This window comes from Neophocaena asiaeorientalis, unplaced genomic scaffold (assembly GCF_003031525.2).
Source record: "Neophocaena asiaeorientalis asiaeorientalis breed wild unplaced genomic scaffold, Neophocaena_asiaeorientalis_V1.1 scaffold423, whole genome shotgun sequence".
NCBI lineage: Eukaryota > Metazoa > Chordata > Mammalia > Artiodactyla > Phocoenidae > Neophocaena > Neophocaena asiaeorientalis.
The window spans coordinates 4291-21669 of record NW_020174133.1 but is presented as its reverse complement, the minus strand read 5'-3'; the positions used below and the strand labels follow the sequence as shown (position 1 = coordinate 21669).

The 17379-nt window shown below is 45.4% G+C and overlaps 1 protein-coding gene across 1 annotated transcript in view; it reads left to right on the top strand.

Annotated features, from left to right (window-relative positions):
• HEG1 (heart development protein with EGF like domains 1) overlaps positions 1-16843 on the top strand; it is a 52756-nt gene extending 35913 nt beyond the window's left edge. The window contains exons 14-16 of the mRNA XM_024754739.1: positions 5094-5181; positions 9043-9217; positions 11731-16843. Coding sequence (XP_024610507.1) covers positions 5094-5181; positions 9043-9217; positions 11731-11880 — 413 coding nt within the window. The 3' untranslated portion in view covers positions 11881-16843. The remainder of the gene's footprint in view (positions 1-5093; positions 5182-9042; positions 9218-11730) is intronic.
• The last annotated feature ends 536 nt before the right edge of the window (positions 16844-17379 follow it).

The following is a 17379-nucleotide window of genomic DNA, read 5'->3' as shown; positions in this document are numbered from 1 at the left end:
TCAGTATCACAGCTGACTAAGGTTATTCTGGAGTAAATAAACCTAGCTGGCTTGAACAAAAAAGATGGTTTATTGGAAGGCTTCTGGGGTAAGTCATGGAATTCCAGCATCAGGAATGGCAAGAATCAGGGAGTTGTGGAGAGTCACAGCAACAGGAGGTTGGCGCCTTCTTTTCAGAGCACACGTTAACATGGATCCGTCTTCATCCCTGTCTCTACTCGTGCTGTGGGTCTGTGCACAGGCTTTCTGCCTCACGATGGAAAATAGGCTCACCAAAGAGCTTCGAGTGTGTGTCACTGGCTTAGTCATTTTGAAATAGAAGGTTCTGTCTCTCTCCCAGAATGAGATTCCTGGGAAGGAACTAATTGATCCAGTTTGGACCTTGTGCTTACTCCCAGACCAAACCCCTATGGCTGGGTATGGTGTTACATGTATAAGCATGACCACCCCCACTGTACCCTGCATGTGGAGGGGGGTGGACAGTTTCCACAAGGGGGTTGACTAAGCAGACAGTCCTGTAGATTCCATCCAAATAAGCATGTAAGCAAGGACAAATATAGCCTCCGGGAAAGACTAAGGCCCAGAATGGGTTGGTTTAATGAAAAATGGCAACAGCGTTGACAGCAACACCAACCTATGCTCAAACCACAAGGAGAATAACGTAAAGATAGAGCCATTGCTTGGGAAAGACTGTGAAATGTCAGCAAATGTCCAAGACAAAGTAAGTGAAGAATTCCAGGTTATCATTCTGCAGGATCTCTTCAAAGTAGGAAGGATAGGACAGACGAACCTAAGACAGCACACATGGCCTTCGTTCTCACCTTAATAAACAAACATTCAGGGAACCTCCGGGACTAGTGAACGTTACAGTAGGGGTTGATTTACAGTCCCATGCACTGTACGTCATCATATGGCCTCATAGTAAATCTAAAGTCAGTCCTCAAGTGTGAAAGATCAGTTGTAGTTCATGAGCTGACTTGACCATAGGTATGAGAAAAAAGATCTGTGGGTTATATTGTCCACAAGCTTATTACAAGTTTCCAGTGACATGGCTGCCAAAGAACAACAAACAGCTCTTTAAGAAATGTATGTGTATAAAGTAAATTATATAGGTACATATATACACATACAATTTCTAGATTTAGAGGAGGTTGTGTGTATCTGTGTGTTTATATAAACACATGAATAAAATTTGGGAAATAGAGAAAAACATGAAGAAGAAAGTACCAGTGCATTATTACCCGAGGCAGTGCTAAAGTCTGTGAACGTTTTTGTGAGTTCCCTCCCAGGCGCTTTCTCTGTGCTTATGTGCACAGAGGTCTTCGGATTTCAGTCCAGCATTCTTTCCTCTCCTACGTAATTTAAGCCAGTGCCACCCAAGGTGTGGCCTTCCAGTTGGCAGTGTCTCCATCCCTCAGAAGCTTACTGGAGATACAATTTCTTGGCCTAACCCAGACCTGCTGAATCAAATCTCTTGGGGTGGGGAGCAGGCATCTGAGTTTTAAGAAGTCCTCTGGGTGAGTCAGATGTGCAGGAAAAGTTTGAGAAGCACTTGTCTATATCAGTGTGTTTTGTTTCAAGGGGGCAAATTATGCTCAGAAACCACGAGGTGGTCTTTGCCAACATTTTATTTAACACAGGTTGACTGTGGGAATTATAATTTCACAAGGCAGTAGCACACAGGATGTCTCTTTTTTTTTGCGGTACGCGGGCCTCTCACTGCTGTGGCCTCTCCCGTTGCGGAGCACAGGCTCCGGACGCGCAGGCTCAGCGGCCATGGCTCACGGGTCCAGCTGCTCCGCGGCACGTGGGATCTTCCCGGACCGGGGCACGAACCCTTGTACCCTGCATCGGCAGGTGGACTCTCAACCACTGCGCCACCAGGGAAGCCCAAGGATGTCTCTTAATAAGTCAATAAAGAAATAACAGTCCAAACTAATCACATATTTATCACACTGTTGTTCCAGGAAAGGGGAGGTGAAAGGAATAAAGTCCAAACTTAACTGAGGTGTACCTTTCAACAAGTTGGTTCTCAGGAGAGACGGTTCAGCAGATTTCCAACTGTCAGTGCAAAAACCACAATCCTTGTTTCCAGAGCAGGTTGCTAGGGAGTCAAGACACTTGTGTTGACAGGCAAGATGATCTTTGTGAGGCCACTGCACTGCCCGGCCTCTACCACTACTGGTAGAAGAGTCCCCTTTACCATGGGAGGAGCTGGTGCCCCAAGGTCTTCGGAGAGCTATTTACATCAGCAAAGGATAGCCTTGTCCAGACCGAACACTCACAAGAGTCCCCACAAACTCTGAGTATTTAGAGTCTAAATGTCCCCTCGTTCATGTTGCTTCTTCATAGGTTCTTATTAAGCCCCCAGCAGCACTAGTAAGTGCTGTCGGCGGCCACAGATGTGGATGCTGACATCCTGAAATACATTTTCACTTTTATATCAAAACAATAACTTCATTCATTTTTTTTTTTTTGGCCGTGCCCAGCGGCTTGCGGGATCTTAGTTCCCCAACCAGGGATTGAACCCTGGCCCCGGCAGTGAAAGTGCCAAGTTCTAACGACTGGACCACCAGGGAGTTCCCCAATAAATTCATTCTTAAAAACAATTTCATTCTTGTCACAAACAACGGGACCTGAAATCATATCAAACCACCTCATAACACGGCACCCCTCAAAGTGTGGGAACTATGAACTGGGACAGGATGGCGACAAGATGATAAAGAAACGGAGAGTAAGCACTTAGAGTCGTTTACGCTGACATGGCTGTGACACCCAAGCATGGGATCCTTTGTAAAATAAATAGCTTTGTTGTATTTTACGGAAGTATTGGTCTGCAGTAGATGCCTTAAAAAAAGGAGAGAAGGAAATTCATGATAGTTGGTGCCTGGGGGGAAAGACAAGAGGAACAAATGAGATTGTATTTTCTTCATTTAAAAATAATATCCAAAAGCACAGGCCAAGAAGAACTGGTCCTTGACCACAGATAGTTTGGAAAAGCACTGGTCTACACTGCCTTTGTCTCGTTTTAGACACAACACAGGTGTTTGTTTCAAAGGGGAACCTGCCACAGCTGCAGCAACTTGCAAGGGTCACTTCTAAAATGACTGCTCACTTGTTTTGCCGGAAGTGAGAAAACATGAACTTGGTGTGGAGGGATAAGCAAGAACTAGACTTTGGTTTCTGGTTAGGAACAATGGGAGCTTCTGTAGGTTTTTTGAAGCAGGGAAATGGCACGGTCAGATTTGGTTTTTGGAGTGAGTGGGCAAGACTGAGCACAGGAGCCTGAGTTAGGAGGTGATGACAGTTGTCTGGTCAGCAGTCGATGGTGGCTTAGGGTAGTGTTGGTGGAGATAAAGGGAAGTCGACAAATTCTAGAGATTTGTCTTTTGTCCTCACTTTTTAAAAAATGAAGCTTGAGTGGATGTGTCAGGAGGTGAGGGAGAGAATTAACTCATTCCTTGGTTTGGCTTTGTTTCCTGGATATCTTAATACTGATGGTTTTTCATAGTGATCAGGCTTCTGTGCTATTTATTTCAAGAAAGGACAGGTAAATGGTTGCATGACTTGTATTTGCTCTTCTCTCACAGTCTGCTCATTGTCAGCTCTGTGCATTATCCTTTGACTTTACCCGAATACCTAGAGAGTATGGTTCCATCCTAATTTACTATAGAAAACCTGGTCATTGGCTCTTTTTTTTTCATCCTGGACCTTACAACCTGAGAGCACAATTATAATCATATTTCCACAGCAAAAAACAATCTGAATATTTAATAGATTTTATTGAAAATATGTTTTCCAGAAATACATAGGTATAAAACCAATTAATTAAAATTTTAATATTGTTTATTATATATGATCTGTGCTTGCTTATATGACTGCTAATTTCTGGTAATTAAATTCAATCTGTATGTGTTGAGACTACCCAGTTTCTAGCATGGTTTATGCAGTGATTCCCAGACTCTGGGTAGTATTTCTTATAAAATTGTGGAATCTAACCTAGGGTTACCTTCTTTTTATTTTATCAAGTAAGAACCTAAAACCAAATTTTAAAAATTATACATCAATTCAAAAATTTTAAAAAACAATTAACCACCAAGGGTGGGAAGTAGCCAAGAAAATATTCTTTTTTTCCAATTACTTTTTAAAAAGCAGCTTTACTGGAGGCATAATTTACACAAGATAAAATGCATCTGTGTTAAGTGAGAAAAAAAGTCGGAAGGACCAAATTTTGGAAGGTATTAAAACTAGGGAAAAAACAACCCCAAAGAGTTTAGTTTTTGAAAAATGTATGCATCTCTTTTATTTTTCTCTTCTGATCGTGGATTGGTAACAATGTCATCGGGCTGGTCTGCAGGTAGAATTTGGGAGCCCCCATTCTAGGAGCGGCTGAGAAAGAGAAACTCTGCTCCAAACAGTATAGAGGAGGGATAATCATTTTCCCTCTACCCTTCCAGATTCTTGGCTGACACGCCCTCCCCACTCCCATTAAAAGCCAGAGTAACAGGAGAAAAAACAGTTTTAATTATGCACATATACGCGGGAGCCCCACGAAGATATGAGGCTCAAAAGGCAGCCAGATGATTGAGGCTCATACACCCTCCTGAGCTGAGGAAAGGGCCAGGGGTCTAGGGCTTCAAAGGGGAAAATGCAATTTACAGGAAAGTGAGAAGAGGAAATGTTTGGGACACGTGTGCCAAGCAGATAAGTCTCCCAGGTGAAAAAGTTATCTGTGGTATTAGCTCTCTTCCTGGTACAAGCCTCTTTCTAATGTAAATTTCCCTTACAAATGGGTAATTAATACTCAGTTTTCAGAGTTTCTCATGTGTCTGCAGTTTCTCAAAAATATCAGCTCAAAATAATAAATATACCAAAGAGGCATATTTGGAGATGGCACAATCTGCTCCCCTTCAACTGAGAAAATGCAGAGCTAGTCCCAAGCAGCCTTTGCTGGGGGCCCAGAAAATGAAAAGTGGTCACCAGCTGAGGCATGGGGTAGCCGTGGGGTGGGGAAGGGGACCATTTTTTGGTATTCCTTTATTCATTCATTACCCTCTTACCAATCCACTTTTTTCCTTTTTAAACCTGTTTAGCCTATCAGCTCATCACTGTGGTGATCGCAGCAGCGGGAGGTGGGCTTCTACTCATCCTGGGCATCGCACTGATTGTTACCTGTTGCAGGTGAGTGCCAAGAGTCCACATTTTAATTCTCCTTCTTTGCCTGTGCTAAGCAAGGGTCATTTTTACCCCTTTTAAAGAACGTCTGGGGTGCTTTACAGTATTAAATCGTAATGAATGACTGAACCATTTAAAAAAAGGAAAAAGGGAAATTCATGATAGGTAGTACCATCTGGGAAAGAAAAGGACAGCAAATGGGATTTTTACTAAAAGAGCACAAAAGCACAAGCAACAAAAGAAAAAGATAGGTTGGACTTCATCAAAATTAAAACTTCTCTGCTTCAAAGAACACTATCAAGAAAGTGAAAAAGACAACCCACAGAGGGGAGAAAGTATTTGCAACTCATCATCTAAACATCATATAAAATATATGCCCATATATAAAATATACAACTCAGTAGTAAAAAGGTGAAACCGCAGAACGCGTTTTGGGACTTAGTAGAGCGTAGGTTCTTATGTCTTGGTGCAGAAAGAATTCAGCAAAGTGATAGATAAGAAGTGATTTATCAGAGTAGGATGCTTGTGAGGTTTACAAGCCTGTGGGCAAGAGGGTGCCACACTAAGAACTTAGTGGGCTCCAGTTTTATAATCAAAGGAAGAATGGGGAGGGGGAGAGGACCGCTGTTGAGTGGACGTCACGCTTCCATCATCAGCTCCTCCACAGCAGGCGGGGGAGTTTTCTTGTCCCTACATGGTGAAGCCGGGACTGTCATGGCACTATTTAAATAAGCAGAAGGGTGGTAACATATGCTAAAAGTGGTAAATCATCTCAGGTTGTAGTATAATGTCATGTTTTCCCCGTATGTTTGTTTGTAGTGCATGCAAAGGAGCGTGTCCTAGGAATTATTAACTTACTGACCTTACTGGGCAGGATGTGGGTCTCATTTTACCGTTGTTTTACTGTTTGGGGGCATGTCTCAAGCTTCTGTGGCATGGTTTTGTTGCTAAGCAAGCCAGCTTGGTTTTGTGGTTAAGTAAACCTGCTTTCTTGAGTGATCGTTAACTTACAGGGGTCTCCCATGCTTTTTTCTTTACTTATCCTTTAGTGGGATTAACTATTTAATCACCGATTTTGTCCCTTTACTCTGTCCCTATCAAAGGCAACCCAATTAAAAGTGGGCAAGGAACCTGAATAGTCGTTTCTCCAAAGAAGACACACAAATGCCCAATAAATATATGAAAAGATGCTCAATGTCATTATCCATCAGGGAAATGCTGTCCAAACTAACATCAGATACCACTTCACACCCACTAAGATGGCTACTAAAACAAACCAACAAAACCCAGAAAATAGCAAGTGTTGGTGAGAATGTGGGGAAAGTAGAACGCTCAGACACTGCTGGTGGAAACATAAAATGGTGTAGTCACTTCGAAAAAGCCTGGTAGTTCCTCAGAACGTTAAGCAGAACTGCCATCTGACCCAGCATTTCCACTCTTATACCAAGAGAAATGAAAACGGGTGTTCGCACAGAACCACGTACACAAGTATTCATAGCAGCATTGTTCGTAATAGCCAAAAGGTAAAAATAACCCCAATGTCCATCAACTGATGGATAGATAAACAAAATGTGATATATCCATACAATGGAATATTACTTGACGTAAAAAGGAATGAAATACTGAAACACGCTATAACATGCATGAACCTTGAAAATAGTATGCTATGTGAATTAAGCCAGTCACAAAAGGCCACATGTGTATGGTTCCATTTATTTGAATGTCCAAAATAGGCAAATCAAATAGAGACAGAAAGTAGATTGTCGGTTGCCTAGGCCTGGACGGGCAGGGGGAGAACTGGGGAGTAATGGCTAAGGCGTGTGGCGTTTCTTTCTGGGGTGATGAAATTGTTCCAAAGTTGCACAACTGATGGTTGCACAACTCTGAATATACTAAAAACCATTGACTTCTACTCTTTTTAAATAAAATTTTTGGCTGCCTTGAGTCTTCATTGCCGCACGCAGGCTTTTCTCTAGTTGTGGCGAGCGTGGGCCACTCTTCGTTGCAGTGCGCGGGCTTCTCGTTGCAGTGGCCTTTCCTGTTGCGGAGCGTGGCCTCTAGGGCGTGTGGGCTTCAGTAGTTGCGGCATGCGGGCTCAGTAGCTATGGCTCGCGGGCTCCAGAGCACAGGTTCAGTAGTCGTGGTGCATGGGCTTAGTTGCTCCGCGGCATGTGGGACCTTCCAGGACCAGGGCTCTAACCCATGTCCCCTGCATTGGCAGGCAGATTCCTAACCGCTGCGACACCAGGGAAGCCCGACTTTTACACTTTAAATGGGAAAATTAAGAAGCAAACAAAGACGAAAGGGATTGCCTGGAATATTTAGCGGTGGAGAGGGGGCAGGCATATGGATGAGCAGACAGTAGTAAACTTGGCTCTAGGCTTCCTGGACAGCAGTGGGGCTGGGTTTCGATTGGAAAAGGAAGAAAAAGAAAGGAATTGGTTCCCTTCTCTGTGGTTATTCAGATAAGGGAAAACTCAGACTTTTGATTTAGATGATAATAAATGGCAGGAATTATCCTGACATAGCAGTTGGAGGGGACCTACAAAATAGCAAGTTATCTTTTCAACCATTGACCCGAAGCACATTTTAAGATATCCTCTAAGATATCCTCTATCTCCAGGAATGCTGCAGAGAGCTAGCTGCTCCAACTGCCCATCTAGGGACGCAGGCCTCATGGTTCAGCCCATGCTTGTCATTCACAACGTTGCAATCAAAGCATCAGAGACAAACTGTGTGAGTGGAAATAAAAATCTGGGTAGGAGACTAGGAGCTAGAGAGATAGACTTTGAGTGCTCCAGGAGACAGAAGCCTCCTATCCGCTCAGTGTCCTGTACCAGGTAGTGTAGCCATTTGGGGAAAGAGAGCCTGTGACTATTGGTCCCTGGGAGGTCACTGTAAATCAGTAAGTCATTGTTTGAGACAAGATGCTCCAGCCCCCAGGGGGCAACACAATGGCAGGTCTGTTCTCAACTTGAAAGAAGGGACAACGCCTAAGCCCCATGCTGGACATTTGGTTTTAAGATCCTGAATGATTTGGTGCCTTCCCTAGAACATTTATTTACAGGAAAGCGAGGTATAGAGGGAGGAAACTCCAGATTATCTTACCCAGGACAAATACCACTAAAAATGTCTGATTCGAGGCCCATTACAGAAGGTGAATAACACATCCTCCGACAGTTTCCAGTCAGAGAACTCTCACCACTAGGGAACTTGTCCTAGGGTTTCCCTGCCCCGCTGACATGAGAGTCTGTATGGGTATGTACGCAGGTGGGCCTTTCTGCAAACAAAACATACTGTTTTCATGGTTCGTGAAGTAGCTTCATGCAGTGGAACAGCAGTGGCCGGGGAGTGGGAGGCCTGAATTCCAGCCCCAGCTTTACTAGTAGCCAACTGTGACCCCAGGACAAGTCACATCCTTCACAAAGCCAGAGTTGCCCCATCCCCAGAGCTCCTCAAGCAGGTTGGGAACTGCTGGACTAAAGAATCCTAAAGGCCCTTCCCACTGCAACATCTTCTGAATTTATGACTCTCGTTTCCCTGGCTGACCCCACGGTGCAGCGATGTCTGTCCCCCAGAACAGTCTAAATCTGCTCCACTGCAGCTGTCTTTGTCCTCTCTACCCACGATAACCTGCCCCTTTGGGTTGGAAGATTTTTTTGCATCTTTTTTTTGCACCTAATCGCATTTTTATAGGCAAATATTAAAATAATAACAACAATAGTAACATTCCTCAGTGGGCAGCTACAAAAATGTATAGTGGTATCTTTAGGTCTAATTTTCCTTGCAAAAAACTAGATGGTGCTTTCACAGTTAGCATTTCTTCACAGAACTTATTTCAATTTTCACAATTTTTTTACCTTGCAGAAAGAATAAAAACGACATAAGCAAGCTCATCTTCAAAAGTGGGGATTTCCAAATGTCCCCATATGCTGAGTACCCCAAGAACGCTCGCTCACAAGAATGGGGCCGAGAAGCTATTGAAATGCATGAGAATGGAAGTACCAAAAACCTCCTCCAGATGACGGATGTGTATTACTCGGTGTGTATTCCCATGCCCAGGTGACCTCCCGGCTCCAATTTCCTCGGAGGATTAAAGGGATTCTGTTTTTTCTGTTTGTTTTGGGGTTTTTTGTTTTGTTTTGTTTTCCTGGTCTCAACACGTGGCTTGCGGGATCTCAGTTCCCTGACCTGGGATTCAACCCGGGCCACGGCAGTGAAAGCCCGGAATCCTAACCACTAGGCAACCAGAGAACTCCCAATGGATTCTGTTTTGTTGTAGTAAAAGCACTCCAGCTCATTAAAGGTTAAAAAGAATGGTGACCTACGCCTCTTATTCACATAGTTTAATATTCAATTTACTTACTGTCTATTTGCATGGGATTTATTAGTTTCAACATTGAGCTATGAAGAGTATTCCCACAGAGCACGGTATGTACTTTATGAGGTTGAAGCAATAACCTTCTTGTCACTGAACTTGCTTTTAAGTTACAGGATTGGAAGGTAAAAGATAGAGAAAGAATTTAATGATATTTAGCCTTTGGCCCTTTCATTCTTATCTCTTGTCTGCCATGCTTTACATCACGTGGTTGGGTAGTTGAAACCGAGGGATTGGGAAAAGGTATAAAGAGAACAATTCAGTGTCATCCTGAATTGTCAGAGGTTTGGAAGATTCAGTAGGTCTTTAATAATTTGCTATGTCCAGCCCTGGAGTGCATCATTTGGAAAGATGAGAGACCACCTGGAACCCTTGCTTCTTCTGTCCCACACTGAATAACCCATGTCATATTCCCACGCCTGCTCAGTTCTTTCCTGTTACACTGCATCGGCCGTAAAGCAAACACAGGCGGTGATACCTGAGCTGAAAAACAAACAGCTGGCAAGTGACTTCTCCTGCCTTGCGGAGCTTAGAAGTATAGCAGTAAAGTGAAACCTTGCCCTAAGTCTTCAAGGGACTTAATAGCTTTAGGCAATCCTGTTAACAGACTGAACAACCACTCTGGTTGCTATGGAGATTAACCTGCGCGTTCAGACTTTGGATGGGAGCGGCATTCGTGCTAAGGAAGCTGTAGTTTCAATGGACTCTGAAAAATTTGAACCTGGCCTGGAGGAAGAACAAAAAGAAATAAGGGGAAAGATAAATGTAGATACAAAGATAGATCTAGTTTGAATGTTTCCGTTGATATTTACGCATAGGAGCTTTGCTTTACCCTCTGTTTGTCAGGAAAGTCTTTTTCCTCTGATAACTGCAGCCGTAACTAAGCAGGTGTCTCTCCCAGGGGTACCCACACACTTACAACCTTCACTAGGGGCTCCTCAGCCCCCAGGCAGCACCAGGACAGAGCAACTGACAGGCCTACAGCATCACAGGACCCACGTTTGCTGCGCGTTCCCAGGCCATTAGCTGAAGAGTCGTCTTAAGTAGATACACTCACAAACTTACATGAACCCCGTTTTCATTTCAGACAGTAGGCTGAGCAGTCTGTAGAAGCAGAGCCTAAGCTGTCACCTGAGGGAGTGGGCTGTCCCTCACAGTGGCCTCAGGTGTACACTGGGCTCTCCTGGGATCCACATTATAATAAGCAGAAACTAGTGTTTTGTTTCTATAAGCCGACATTTCTCCCTGAAGGAGGGCCTCCTCAAAGTAGCCAGGGCCTTCCCCAGGGGCTCCTTTTGCGTTAGGTAGGTAGTCACAACCCACTAAGCTGGGATCTGGTCAGAGACACCTGAGAATCAGCTGGCCTCCTGCTTGGGGGTCCTAACTCCACCTCTGACAGGTGGCCTTGTGAAGGTCAGTTCCCCATTCTCAGCAGGGACAATAGCTTTCTGCTAAATACCAGAGAGGATTTAAAGCCATTGTGCTTCGCAGAGAAACGCTTTTTTAAAAGTCAAAATGATAATCCGATAATAATTACTCTTGATAATAATCAAGATAATAGTTAACCCAAGTCTTTTCCTACGTTGGTATAAAACCACTGGGCTGCTCTTCGGACTTCCCTGGTGGCACAGCGGTTAAGAATCCACCTGCCAATGCAGGGGACACGGGTTCGAGCCCTGGTCCGGGAAGATCCCACATGCCGCAGAGCGACTAAGCCCGTGCACCACAACTACTGAGCCTGCGCTCTAGAGCCTGTAAGCCACAACTACGGAGCCCACGTGCCACAGCTACTGAAGCCCGCGCGCCTAGAGCCTGTGCTCCGCAACAAGAGAAGCCACCGCAATGAGAAGCCCGCGCACAGCAACGAAGACCCAACACAGCCAAAAATAAATAAATAAATAAAATTTAATAAAATAAAATAAAAATGACTGGGCTGCTCTTGATTATGTAATGTTTCTAAAAACCCACTTTTAAAATATGGGCAAAGGGATCCCAGGTTCCATAAAGAGATGACCTGGGAGGTCCTGACTTCTAGGTCAGACCTTGCTCTGCTGTGTATAGCTGCCTCCATCTTAAATTCGTCAAAATATAGCATTCATTGTTTCTTTTTTCTTAACTATTAAATTTAAACCCAAGAATAATAAACTGACTTTCCTTCTTTTCTCTTTGGCCACCAGCCTACAAGTGTAAGGAATCCTGAACTTGAACGAAATGGACTCTACCCGGCCTACACTGGATTGCCAGGATCACGGCATTCTTGCATTTTCCCCGGACAGTATAACCCATCTTTCATCAGCGATGAGAGTAGGAGAAGAGACTACTTCTAAGTGCAGCAGAGAGAGGGGCCCCTTGCTGCGACTGCACCAGCGGAGCACCTCCCGCCGGCCGCTCCCAGGACTTGTGCAGCCACACCTGAGCGGCCAGTGGAGAGGGGATGGGCGTGGGGGGTGTGACCACAGTGGAAGGGGACAGCTGGAGCCCGTGGACGTGGAGCTGCAGGCTGCTCATCCGGCACCTTCATTGCTGCTGTGAATGTGAACACGGGCCAGTACGGTAGAGTCCCCGCATGACTGCAGCTTGGCCGTGGCTTCGGGGTGACTGTTAATTAGGGCTGATCATCAGGTATCAGTGCAAGGACCCAGGTTTTCCTTAGTTTGCACTTTAGTAAATGCAAAAGTAGGGAGGGAGGTCTCCTTTTGGATGTTTCTCAAGACTGCTCCGGAAAGAAGGCCTCTTCTACTCGGGCACTTCCATAGGCCTCAATTTGGTGATTCATTTACAGCAAAATACTGGCTCTTCTGTTGTTTTCCTGCCCAGTAGCTACGTGCTGAACAACAGATGCCGATGGACATACCACTAGTGTTTGGAGATGCTGGAGGTTAACACACCCTCCTAAGTCGTCTCGTGCTACGTTCTCCAAACAAACCCCCAAATGAGGAACTGAAATTTGTGAGGTACAGCACACAATTCCAGTTTGTTTTCTTTAGTCAAGGTGACACATTTATCGAGGATTTTTTTTTTTTCCCTTTGCAGTTACATCTGGATCAGGGCAAAACAACTTCCATTTGGTTCTAGTTAGAGGCCCAGCAAGCACTGGATGAAGGCCCTGGTGGAAGGGTGCCATCCCTGAGGGCACTGCATGGTGCATGGGCTCTGACCTGCATCCTTGAGGCCGAGGCTGCTACATGTGGAGTAGAAGTGGAGAGCTCAGCGCAGGTTGGGTCTGAGCTGGTACTTCACCACTAATGGAGAAGCAGCTTTTGTTGTTGCCACAGCTGAACATGGTTAGGGAAATGGGCTGAACAGGCGTATTCAATTTTCTGAAACACCAGTGCTTTGGGAAGCCGGGCGTGCGGTTCCTGAGAAAGAATACGGAGCTGGGCTGGAGCCACACGTGAGCCTGCTTACCCACCAGTGCGGCATCTTTGCTAGTAGCCCCGATCTCGTCCTCAAACTCAGTGTCGGTTGAGTGGTTCAGCCAACGGCTCAAAGCTATTTATTCATTGAAGAAATAACTTATTTTCTCTCAAACAGTAATTTGTAACTCTTTGTACTACTACGGAGTTCCCTCCAGAAACATGGGTATAATTCAAGTCAGCATTGGAGAACTAAAGACTTCTGGCCAGTTAGGGAGTTGAGCGTTGGCCTTGGGGAAGGGAATTCCACGAGTCTTACTTACGGTGGCTGAAACGTGGGTCCTGCGAGGGGGGCATATCCTGTGCTGTGCCTTTAACTGCTTCTTGTGGAACTGTGATCATTCTCATCTGCTTTTGAACATCCTGGTTCAGGATGAAGTGAAGAGAACACAAAGGTAAAAGAATTGTTCCCACCCTGAAGCTCGGAGCTCAGTGGCACCCACACTTCTGGAAATGGTGCAGCCTTTGGAGATGGTTCTGTCCCGGTCACGGTTGTTTCTTCAAGGTTCTCTAAGCTCTTCAGAATGAATCTAATCATTAGTCTTATGTAATTCTCGTCCAAACAGTTTTAAGTGCGAAATCCCGAGTCCCCTGGTCTCCACGAGTCACCATTTCCCTGCTGCAGCAGGAGTACTAGTCAGCTGTTGATACCACTTAGTAGTTTAAATTGCATTCATCTCATGAGATAGATACAAAAAGAATTCTGTTTTGTTAGTGGGTGCCAACTTAAAATTTCAGAGCATCCCCTTTTAGAAATCTCGAGTCTGGCCTCTTTCCGTGCAACCGAACGGCCGTCTGTGCCTCGTGGTCTTCCATCTAACTGGAGAGCTCAGGCTTCTTCACTCAGCACACCTGAGCCAGCAGGCTGGGGCCCGAGGGAGGCGGCTGCTTCCGGGCTTTGGCCGCAGAGCTTCGCTTGCCCCCGGGACCCGGAGCCACAATGGAGGCTATCCCCAGGCATACACGCCCGCCGCCTCCAGCTGACCTGACAGCTGACAGATCATCGCCTGTGCCAGGGCCAGAAGCTATATGCTTCACGACATGAAGCCTTCTGTCCCCAAAGCGTCCTGGAGCAGAATCTCAACATCCAGAAAAGAGTGTGCTGTAAGTTCCAAGAATGCTTTCCTGGGAGTGGCTTTTGTGCATGTGAAGTGGATTAAGAGTGCTGTTTTTCCTTTTACTGTGAGAAAGGGAGGCCCCCTGCAAGGTTGAGTTCACATCGTATCTGCAGTTTCTAGAGGCTTGCGGGGTTGGGGGCGGGTGTCAGTGCCAGTGCCGGCTGCTCTCCTGGGTAAGGAAGGGAGAGGCTGGCTTTGTTCCTGCTTGGGGTTAAACACCTCTAGAGGGTCCTCCCTGAGCCAAGACACAGCTGGTGGGGCAGCAGCCCCTGGGATGGGGGACAGGCTGGATGCACCCCTGGTGAGCAGAAGCCCTCCCCTCCAGCACAGGCGCTGTGTCAGCGCCTGTACCTGGAGTGTGAGAGCCCTGTGCACAGAAATGCCTGGGTCCTGCGTGGGAGCCCCACAGCGGGGGGCGCTGGAGGAAGCTGCCCATGAGACATTCAGACGTCTGTAGGGAAGAGTGAGGCCACGTGGAGCCCCATGTCCCGCAGCAGGCCGGAGCACGGTGACTCACAAGGCAGGGAGGTGCTCACCGGGGCCTCCCAGCATCTGCAGGTTTTGTCGAAGCTCCAGAGGGTCTTATTTCTGGTGTCTTTTCCTCTTGCCCCGTGAGCCAGCCCAGGGCACTAGAGACAATTTAGAAAGCCTAAATAGTCTCAACAGACATCTCATGTGTTCCCACCACACCCAGGCTCTGTGCAGGGTACGTGGCCTCACTGCACCCTGGTGAGGTGGGTGCGAGAGAGCCCATTTCTCGGCTATGGGACCCTTCAGAGGGGATAAGCACCTTGCCTTGGAGGGCCAGGACTCAAACCCTTCTGCCTGGCTTGTTCGTCTCGCTATACCTCTTGCCTCACCTCCCTGGCAGATGCCTCACCATCCAGTGTCAAAGACAGCTGGAGAGAGTGGGCTTAAAATAAAAGTTGTTTATTTTAAGAACTTTCATATTATTAAACAGTAACTAAACTAATGCCATGAAGTACAAAAGCAAAATGTTGAAACAGTCCTTTCAGGTCTGTTGTTACATGTATTTCTTGGATGCTTGAGGCCATCATCAAGATAACAGTGGCTGGCTCATGCCTGTTAGCAAGAAGCATATTGGTACGTGGCTTCGGTTGAAGGAGGTGTATGGTGATGACCTGGGTGTTTAACAGACACGGCCAGACTTAGACATCTGTCTGAGGGCTGCCTCGCCCTGCTCCCATGGTGAGGCCACGTTTCCCACATATTGGAAGCATGTTTTTGTGAACATGATCCGAGTCTGGAACATATTCAGTTGAAATGTCTTAAATGCTGACAAATCTTCCTCCTTTGACAAAAGTTTGTTTTCAGAAGCAGCTAAGTCATTTAGAGCCAAAATTGCTGAGTGGATAGTGTAATCAAGCTGGCTGATAGCATTTGAGGTCCAAAACTAAGACGTAACTGTTAAGTTCTTAAAGAGGTCGTTCTTAACGTTAGCCCAAATGGGAGGGCAACATCTTTGCAAGATGAGGCTGGATGGCTGCCCACGAAAATGTCGTTGAAGGGTGATATTCACTCAGATGTGAAAGTTCCCAGAGCAGACACGTCAGGGTCACTCCTCACGTGTGGCTTCTGGGGGCCTCCATTAAGCCATCTTGCCCACTGGTGGTGCACCCAGGTGGGTGCCTGTAACTCCATGGATGCTGCCTGCAGAAGCAAGAATGTTCAGGCCAGCTGCTTCTGGCTCAGTTTAGCCTAACACACCCCAAACTAGGGTTTTGACCCATGGTTCTGAGATACACTGATTTCAAAACTAGAGCGCTTCTTTGGAGAGAGGAAAAAAGCAAAGTTCAGTATCTCAGTATTTTGTATCTTACTGAAAACCACCTTTAGTATCAGAGATATTTTTTCTGTGTGAAAACTTTTGTGGGGATTAGAAGGGACATTTCATTTCCTTCTTCTTGACAAAGCGGCATTCTGAGGTTCTCATGTGCATTTTTGGAAATACATACCGTTTTGTAGAGTTGGCTGTCAAGTATATGCTCTTTTTTCTTTTTCTTTTCTTGGCTCCCCGGAGAAGGAAGCTGGTTAAACTACTAGAAAGATTAAAGTTTTAAATGTCAGTTAATTTGTTGTGCTAAAGTATCTTTTCAAGAGTGTTATAATCCATCCTGTTTGGTGTGAAGTGCTCACAGAGAACCCTGTGAAACCAAAGGGGACAATTGAGGTCTAAAAAAAAGACATATCTTAGACTGGCTCTGTTCTCGTGGCATTTTAAAGAGGATATTTAAAAGGATTGGCATATTAGATTCTAACTTTTTTTTTCTTGGATACATAATAATGCACTTCAGGTGCAGAGTTCTTGGATAGGAAGGATGGGACTAGACAGGGATGGGATGGAACCTGTCTAGCTGGGAAACTAACCCAGGTTTCTGTATTACTTCGCCTGGTTTTTAAAAGATCTCTCATCATGGGGTGCTATGAGTTTTGTTAATGTTTGTGTTGCTGGATTTATGGTTAAATGAAGCATGTAGCTGGAAGATGAACTTTTGAGTTTTCACATTGTCCCCGATTTCTCTTTGCAGACCTTTAAACCTTAGCCCCTGGTTGATTGTGTTAAATCCATTATGAGAATGTTATTTAAAGTTGTATTATAATTGCAACCTCCACGAATTCTTCAGTACTGTAGCAGCAAAGTATTTGTAAGAATTTGATTATTTTTATACTTATATCCACTATAAGTCTGGCGTTCTAGTCAGTAAAATGATGCAATAAAATCAATATCATTTTCACTGTGTTTTTCTCGTGATAACAAACAAACCACAGCAGAGTGCAACAAGTTCATTTTTACGAGGGCATCATTTAAACAACGGAGCTGCACTGTGAAATCTTACATGGCACAAGTGAGGAGATACGCTTTTGATGATGGATGGATGGGCAGACGGATCAGGCATAGAACCTGCTTTTGTTTACTTTTCTTTCTGCTGGTTGGAAAGAGCCAGTAACCAGTTTTCAGACACGGAAGATTTCCTCCTCAGTGCCTCCCACCATCACTGTTCATATCTTGCAGGAGAAAGGAGAGTAAGCATATCCGTGCTCTATGGTGGAGAGAATCTAGAACTTTAAGGTGGTAGGCCGTGGGCCTTAGACTTACGTGGCCAGTGAATGTGGCCACGTGGCTGACATTTGTTCATTAATTAATTGCTTATTTGAGATTTGAGTGCCTTTTGTGGCAGGGATGGATGAGCCTTTCAGATGCTTTATGACAGTAACCTTGGCACTAGGAGAGGCCAATAATGGCAGCTCAGGACATGACGGTGACCTTTTG